General features: G+C 42.3%; 1 protein-coding gene across 1 annotated transcript; it reads right to left on the reverse strand.

Moving 5' to 3' along the window:
• Window positions 1-1053: 1053 nt before the first annotated feature.
• Window positions 1054-5233, reverse strand: LOC136492194 (probable ADP-ribosylation factor GTPase-activating protein AGD9). Its single transcript, XM_066488298.1, has 7 exons — window positions 4912-5233; window positions 4648-4766; window positions 3401-3830; window positions 2888-3157; window positions 1885-2007; window positions 1693-1794; window positions 1054-1618 (listed from the first exon to the last, which is right to left on the reverse strand). The coding sequence occupies exons 1-7, from the start codon at window positions 5062-5064 to the stop codon at window positions 1511-1513; spliced, it is 1305 nt and encodes a 434-aa protein (XP_066344395.1). The 5' UTR covers window positions 5065-5233; the 3' UTR covers window positions 1054-1510.
• Window positions 5234-9035: the final 3802 nt, after the last annotated feature.

Raw genomic sequence — 9035 nt, forward strand, 5'->3', positions numbered from 1 at the left:
TCTGGATAGATATCCTTTATAGGTTTTGATAAGTAGTTTTTAGTTGGCCATGTAGTTTTTAAGTTGCCTAATTCAGCTCTTCCCCCTCTTATGCGTCACCATCCCTTCACTGAGTTATCGGTTGGTTGTCTTGGGTGATGCCAAATTTGAAAGAAATCTTAGTATTTTCTACCAAGACACAGGAGAGAGGAGGTTGAGGATCTAGAGTACCTTACAAATTGTGAACTTTGGATTCTTTATATTTCAGGATGGAGTGAGTAGTACGGGTGTTTCCTGTCTCAGCCCAAAGTTAATCTTTGATCTATTTATAGCATTATATGTTTTGTGGTGGTGACCCGAATCTACTAGTGAGCTAAAGGCATTCTTGGAAAAATCTAGGGTTACAACTGAAGTATAGCGTTACTTAGACACTCTTATATAAATACAAGTGGGCTACCCCACGAGCCCACATATAAGCTTAATTTTGTGGGTTCGCAAGCTAGCCCACTTGCATCACCATTTTCACAGCGGAGGAGAATGCTTGTAGGTGTGAGGTGTCCATCAAACGTGACTTTTTTGAGAATTTACTGACCCAATCTTCGAAGATGCTCATAGAGGTAGAGTTTACATGCGTGCATGCGTTTAAAGGTGTGAGTATACGTGCGTAGTGAGCGCCTGTGTTGTACTGTATAATTAAAGAAATCAAATCGTTGATGTGCCTCTTCTATCTTGAAATACTAGTAACTCCAAGAGTGCAATTCCCATGTACATATCAGGGTGCAGGTACATATTTCCACACTAGTTGCATACATGTCTCTGTTACAACATGCAAGGTCCGCCCGAGGGAGAGCACTAGTAGGGATCTTAAATAGAGCACTAGTAGGGATTTTAAATATAGATTTGTACCATGTAATCATGGTTAATTTCCTATCACACTTAAAAAACCAGTTCTAAATACTTTGATACATCCAATATTTTCAAAGTTTTTTTCTATTACAATTACAATAAAACGTCGTCTATCCCACAATTCACAACCATAAATATGTTTTAGTCGCACTTGCACGTATACTAGTATCTCAAACGGAAATAAAACCAACGGCAAAAAGACATTTCTAGGCAAACAGCTTGCACTCTAGCTAGGCTTAAGGCCGACCAAGGATGAAATTGCAAACACGGATAATTGGAAAACATGTATGTACTACTCATGTAATTATCATTTAAAGCAAAAGTATATATCTCAAACCGAAATAAAACCAACTTCAAAAAGACATTTCCGTTACAGCCCCAGATGCATACATGACTTTAGCCAAGTACAGCGTTTGCCATAAGTTCCCTTCTTTCCCCCTCTATCTCTCTCACTTACACTTCAAGTTTTCAGATGCTTCCGAACTCCTAGACAGATCTGCCAGGAAGTTCTCAGACGCCTACGAACTCCTAGACAGAACTGCAGGCCAGGCCAGTTTGTCACCCGGGTTGCCGGGAGAAGCCAGCCACTGAAGCAATGTAAAGGTTACTTTACTGTAAGTTAAGCTCAGAGGATGCGGTCCTGAAGATCAGTGATGATGTTGGATGCCATCGATGTCAACTTTTTCCCGGTTTCCCCTGCCATGTTCTTGAGAGAAGACAGATCCTGAGTGGCCTGCGGAGACAAACACAGCAATGGGTTAACACAAGTATGCCAAGGAAACAAAATCCATTCAACCCAACTGTTACCTGGAATGAGATTCTGTTGATCAAATCTGAAGCACTGAGATCCACGCTAGGATTGTTTGCTGGATGGCCAAATAGATCAGCACTTGATATGGCAGAAGAACCCTGCAACGAGTTGAAGTCGTGAGGAGTGTAAGATTCAACACGGTAACAATTATTATGGTGACTATGAAATAGGGACGAAGTAGTACTTACAGAAAACTTTTGGAGAGAGACTTGAGCGTCCTTTTCAAAACTGGCTTGATCACCAAAAAACTGAGAGGATGAAATTGATTTTGCATTCGAGAATTTCTGTCTTGCTTCACTGCCTTCCTCAATCTGAACAACATTGAAACCAATTAATTCACATAAACTACTTGGAAGTCATTTGGAAATTGGGGGTCAAAAAACGAAAATCTAAATAAGATTGTAACATCTTTACTATAACATGTACAGTAGTATGCAACAAAGTCTCTTCTAAAAAAAGGAACAGACACATGATCTGTTATGCCTATGTTAAATATGCAAAAGCAGCATGGTATCAGTGAGAACGCAGACTTGTCATGGTTAGAACGAGATGAAATATTTTAGGGCTAGCTACAAATTAAAATGCATTGGTAACAAATTATCTATCAAAAAATTTCTGTGCACAGCAACCATGCCCAAATTAACATAAAGTAACCAACAGTTTGGAGATTTCTTGAGCTAGAGCAGCATCAATGGGATAGGATCACCAATCCGTTGGCTGCCAGAAAGCTATGCAGGAGTCAAAGTATTTATATACATCATGAGAAATTAACATTTCATCCGAGAGAATTCAGAACATTTTATTCATCTTCAAATGTGTACACCCAATCTATATGCAGATACGACGGGACTTTTTTACCACCCAAACATGGATATAACAGTTCAAATTCTTGTGTTACTCACTGATAAGGCTTCAACATGGACACATCAGTGTCTTTGGTAAAAAAAAAGTAACAAACTAATTATTCATAGCAAGTAGACAGATTTTGATGACCTAACAGTGGGAATGCACACTCCCAAAAGAACTAGAAGTTGTTTGTTTCAATCTCAAAATACTTCCCCTGAGTAGTATATATTAAGGTGGAATGGAGGAACTAAATGTTCCTCTTTGTAGTTCTGACTTTACAAAATACTTGCTCAATGGAGTTCACATATTCATGAGTTACAATATATGGCTGAATAAAACAGTTACCTTCACTTTGGATGAATTGGATGTAGATTTTTTGTGATATCCACTGTCCATCCCAAATTCAGCAAAGAAGTTCGACGACTTTGGGGGTGCAACATGTCCACTCATGTGGTTGTCTTCTGAGCTGCTCCCAATCTTAGGAGCAAGTGCACTTTCTACATATTCAAATCGAGAAGTATGGGGTTTGCTCCTAGTTGTAGTACTCTCAGTCACCGATGATGGCAGGACGGGAGCTGGTTCTTCGGGCTTCTGCTCATAGAGGCTTTCATTTGGCTACAATGCAGAAGTTGAACAGGAAATTCCACTTTACTTAAACAGACAATAAAACAAAACATGTTTTTTGAGATTAGTGGGAAGCAATAAAATTAGAGAGTTATAAAGCTAACTTCCAGTTGTCACAGTACAAAATAGGAGAACAGATATCGTTACTTGACAAATGACAACTATATGAAGAGAAACAGGACCAAATGACAGTGTGTTCTCAAGTAAATGAAGTTTACACTGAATAAGGCATACCTTTGATGTAAGCTTCCGTGCACCAAGTCCACCAGTCTTATTTCCAGGCTTTTTAGCACCAATCGGCTTCTTGAAAGAATGGGTTGGAGCTCTAGGCGAACGAACAATCTCAGGCTCTTTCTTTTCACTTAAATTTTCTTTTGACACCTCTGCCAGCTTGAGATCTGGAAATGCAGCAGCTTGATTTGGAGCCTGGGAAGCTGCAACTGGGGAAGATGGCCAGCTATTATTGCCATCTTCTGTGGAATTCTTAGCAACCTCTTTAGCAAGCAACTGCCGGTACAAGTCAGCTGCTCTTGAAGTATACTTTGCTTCAATTTTTCCACCATCTGTCCAACCATGCTGCTTAAAGAAAGCTTGTGCACGGTTGTTTCCTCCATAGACCATCATTTTCAGCTGTTCTGGAGTCCACGAGTCCAAATTTGTTGACCTGCATATTGTAGCAGTTATTTCAGTATTGATTCAGTCATTCGATGTGCAACTGCATAAAGTGAAAATTTTAGTGAACTATGTTAAACTTCCCAAAGGATAAGATGTTACTGGTCAGGACCAGAAGGGAAAAGCATGTCATGTGCCAAAGATGCAAGACCTATATATGACAAAGAATCACATTCAGAGAAAGTCAACTTGGACCATAACTCATATTTAATAGATCTACTCAAAGTCAGATGCCAACAATGTTGAGTCCATGATACTGATGTCACTCAGGATCATGACAGAGGAACTTTACAAATGTACCTTGTATCATACTGTTCTGGTGACAATGCAAAATTACGAATAAACATGAAAGTAAAGCAAAATTTTGGACCTTTCCCTCATGCATAGCATAATTCGTACTACTAATATGTATATGCCACACCATATCACAACAGACTTTGGTACTACATATCGCATTGTATCCAAACAAGTGTGGCAGGCATACCAGAACACACAAAATTTATAAGCAGATAAAACTGAAAAAAAGAGAGAGAGAGAGAAGCAAAAACCACATCAGGTAGAACAAAATTCAGAATTTTCATTCATATAATCGTATTTATTATGTATTGAAGTTGAACATATAGGTACACGTGATCAATCAGTCACCCACTGCAGCAGATTAATATTACTAATATGTACACGACTACACGTGATCAATCAGTCACCCACTGCGGCAGATTAGTATTACTATTATGCATTGAGGCATCGCCACAGGTCCACGTACGTGGACAGGTGCGAGACGAGTAGGGAAGCAGGTGAGGCGAGACGACCTGACGAAGGAGACGTGGACGCCGAGGCTGCGGTGCACCGCTGAGCAGTCGATGCAGAGGAAGACGCCGTAGGTGACGGACGCCCACGTCGGGTTCTTGGCGTTGCAATCGAAGCACATCTGCATGCGCGCACCACCATCAGAACCGGAATTCGCACACAGAGAAACACACAGACGACAATCACACAGAGCGAGAGAAAGTGCGATCAATCCCGAATCCACAATCGAATCGATCACCCGTAAAATCCAATCGAATCCACAGTACCTTGTTGTCCGATTTGGCGCGGAGCTTGCGGAAGACGGCGTTCTTATCTGCCAAGGCCTCCGTCGCCGCCATGGCGCCCACCCACACCAGCAACGAACCCGATCGAATTGGACCCTCTCCGGACTGGAATCTTCTTCCCCGTGCTCGATCCATGGGTGGGCCAATCGATCGGCGCGGGAGAGAGAGGGAGAGGAGTGGCCGGGTGGAAGGAGATGGAAGGGAAGGGGTGGAGGCGAGGAGGAAGAGGGAAAAATGGAGGAGGTGGACGGTGCTGCCCCTGCCCCTGTCCTCCGCCTCGTCTTTCCGTGCGTGCGTGCGTTGCGTCTCCTCTTCTCGTCAATGGAAGGAATGGAAAGGAAGCTAGTGGAGCAGTGGACTTCTCATTTCACGAGTCTTTCCTTGGGCCGCTTGCCTCGTGGACTTGCGGGCTCAAATTTCGTTGGGCTGTAACGCAAAACCGATTCGGCTTTTCAGCTGTCTTTGGGATTTTGCTCAAAAAAAAAAAACTGTCTTTGGGATTTTGCTCAAAAATAAAAGCTGTCTTTGGGATCGCATATCTCGTCGTATGGAAACCTGGATCAAGCTCGGGCACCCGACAAAAGTCATGTCACTAGCACGCTAACTATTAGATATAGTAAGCTTGCGGTATTGACCGTTCAATCTAGATCGTTAGGCGTCGTCGTTTGTTAGTCTGCAACTTGGCTTGTGAATCATCAACTCCACTCACTCAAGTTCTCATTCCTCCATCTCGCGCCACCTCCACCTGTTCCGGCTCCGTCGTACTGCCTACGGTGCCGCCCACAACCTTCCTCCCAACCCTTCTTTCGCAACAGGTGTGGGCACCATCTGCGCTCCTTTGCTGTAGCCAATAATACATCGGGTGTCGCACCCCTCACCGTCCGCTTCGTTCTCCCGCGGAGCATCCTCAGCCATTGTGCTCCTGTTTGCACATGATGCATCGTGAAGTACAAGGCATCGACACTGAGGCGGATCGACTCCAGCAGCGGCATCAAATCATCGAGGACATGCGTGAAAGAGAGACAATATATCCGAGGCCTAGTCAACCTCCTGGTCATGGATCTCTTCTCGTCTCAGCCTAGGATGCCAGGGGTAGCGCGGTGGCGTCAATGGCAGGTCCGGTACTCCCGATTGCACACATCGGCCCCACCACCAATGCTTCTCCCCATCATCCCGTGACGAGGCGAGAAAAGATCCATGGCTAAGAGCTTGGCTAGGTCTCAGATATACTTCTTTTTCACGCATGTCTCAGCGATTCACTTCACCGACAAACACCCGTCGCCGTGGACTTGATGTACGTGCCTTAGCTCCGACACCTAGTACTTCATGATGGCGATGCCTAAGGACAAGTGAACGCAAACGATGGAGGGACAACCGTCATTGATCTCTATCCATCCTCACGTCGTTCGCTTCCGCTTGATCTAGTTGCTAGCCCTTGAGAAGAGGCCAAACTTGTCAAGCGTCGCATGCGACGAAATGCTAGCGGTGATCACCCCTTGTCTCCCCGATGCTCCTACCTTCCCCTAACCTTCGAGTGCATCTCTCTATACCATCACCCATCATGTTCTACCTCAATTAACACATGCACATGAGCAACCACCATGTACGAGCATAAGCCCACGACTTGACTCAACATTCGTCCATGCAACACCACTCCAATAAGTGTATTGTAGGATTCTCGCAGCCATCGTAATTCCAACACTTGTAAATGAACAAATGCAAGTTTATCACTTTGCAATGCCAATTTCATTACAAACCAATTTTTCATCACATACAACATTACAGTTGGTAAGAGCCCATCCAATATTATTGTCGGTCATGCACAGGTCGTTTTTAAAGGTAGCCTCCGTCAGGTCAAGTTCTACTTTGAGGCTGAGCTATAGCCATTGTTTTCGAGTTTAGAAACCTGGCACCATATAGCCAGTGGAACAGAGGGAGGAAAGGTATGTATAGGTTCGTTGGTAGTTCCAATTTATACTATTCCTCATAGGAGTTTTAAAAAATTTGTTCCTCATACATGTTAGGTTAGGCACTGATGGTCTTTGTTATCATGCCTTCCGCCCCAAAACAAGTACCTTTCTGGTTATACACCTCAATATTATTTTGGGACAAAGTGTTCCATAAAATTGTTAACATCCTCATTTCTAGTAGAATAATAATATTTCAATTTTCTGCAACAATTTCAGATAATCTACTAGCATAATAATTTATTTTGTATGGTCTAGAAGAACTACAACACATGTCATCACGCCTCCTATCATGTTGAGCTCCACCTCAGGGGCCAGAACAAATTTCTCAGTGGGGCCATAAGGACATTGAGTTCCTAAAACATGAGTTGATCTACATGAATGCAATCTTGCAAGAGCTGTCAAACAAAGAAAACCTTAACACTGAGACAAAAGTTTGGATGGACAACGTGCGCGAGCTATCCTATGATATCGAGGATTACATAGACACCTTCAAATAGCTTGTTCAAATATATTCTTCTTGCTCCCTATTGTAGTTAATAACTTCTTCCAATATATTATTTGAAATGGAGGGAGTAACAATCTAAACAAGAACTCAAACAACCGATCACTACGTAAAAAACGATTTTTAGCAACGGGTCGAATTTTTTGTAGGAGCGGCTGGTGATGGAGCCGCCCCTACAGTGCCGTGCTCGGGTGCCCAGACACCAGTCACCCCTACAAATGAAACAGCAGGGGCAGCTGGTGATACGAGCCGCCCCTACAAATAGGTCTGATTTGTAGGGGCGGCTTACTCACCAGCCCCCCCCCCCCCGGCGTTTCTATTTGTAGGGGCGGCTGGTGATTGAGCTGCCCCTACAAATGGCCCCTGTATAAATAGCTCCGATTTGTAGGGGCGGCTCAATCACCAGCCGCCCCTACAAATGACCCACATATAAAACAACTGCAGCACATTCTTCCTCCTCGGGTCACTCACTCCAACCTGTGAAAGAAAGGTAGGGAGGCCTTAGGCAGCTCCCAAAAATTGCTTTACTAGGGGGAAGATTTTGGTCTCAAATCCTTTGGTGGAGAGGTTGTAGAAGATAAGAAAATGCTATTCCACACTTTTTTTTGTAGTTTTAATGGTTGGTTAGTGAGTAATTAAAGTTTTATTTTTCTCTCTCTGCTATGGTGCTTGAGCTACTTATGAAGCAAATTAGACCCAAGTTTCAAATGTACTAGGGTAAATTAGGGAGGGGAACAAGATCATACCCTTATTTGGTCCATGTTTCTTGATTTTAGTGAACGATTAGTTAGTTTTATGCATGTTTCATGTGCATGTAGATCTAGATCTAGGGTTTGGTTTTTTTATTAATTTCATTTTTGTAATTTTGGACTAAGGTTTGTATGAAAGATATTGGGTAAAGTATAATTGTTGCTAATTGTTGTCTTTAAAATTGTTTATTGTAATCAATAAATATGTATTTTAATTAATTATGGATAAATGGGCCATTAATTAATTTTCCTCTACCATGTTGTCTTTGTATGCTTCATGTAATTATATTAGATTTATATTCATATATATCTGAAGTATATACAATTATTCTCAAGTAATTATTAATTTGATTCACTTTTATATATATCTGAAAAAGTAGTCCTTTAATGTTTGTTTTGTTGTTGTTGTAAAAGATGGAGTACAGGAACAATTGGATGTATGATTCGTTAAGGTTCAAAGCAGGTTTCCGTGAAGAGGTGGATAAATTTATTGAAGCCGCAAAGAAGCATGCAATGACATTGAAAGAGAATAAGGATACAATTATTTGTCCCTGTAAAGATTGCAAGAACCGTATAACATGGACAGATATGACTATCATCATATCACATTTGATTATACGAGGATTTGTTGAGGACTACACAGTGTGGATTCATCATGGTGAAACGGTAATTGTTAACGACGAGGATGAGGAGGAATACGACGACGAAACCATAGAATCCCTGTCCCAATATTCAGCAGAGCTTGATGCACGAATGAATTTCAAGTTTGGCAATGAACAAGGTGGTGATGCTGGTGGTTGGGATGGTAACGACAAAGGTGGTGCCAATAATGATGGTGGAGCACATATCGGGGATGAAGATGATTTGGAGGACATGATTCGAGCC

Source organism: Miscanthus floridulus, chromosome 1 (assembly GCF_019320115.1).
Source record: "Miscanthus floridulus cultivar M001 chromosome 1, ASM1932011v1, whole genome shotgun sequence".
Taxonomy (NCBI): domain Eukaryota; kingdom Viridiplantae; phylum Streptophyta; class Magnoliopsida; order Poales; family Poaceae; genus Miscanthus; species Miscanthus floridulus.

What these genes read in the sequence shown, in the direction of transcription:
- LOC136492194 (XM_066488298.1), bottom strand. Translation starts at nt 5,064, where the DNA reads ATGGATCGAGCACGGGGAAGAAGATTCCAGTCCGGAGAGGGTCCAATT. An exon ending in CCAATTCATCCAAAGTGAAG is followed by an intron (nt 2,008 to 2,887) that starts GTAACTGTTTTA and finishes AATGTTGTTCAG; the next exon opens with ATTGAGGAAGGCAGTGAAGC. An exon ending in TCTCTCTCCAAAAGTTTTCT is followed by an intron (nt 1,795 to 1,884) that starts GTAAGTACTACT and finishes AACTCGTTGCAG; the next exon opens with GGTTCTTCTGCCATATCAAG.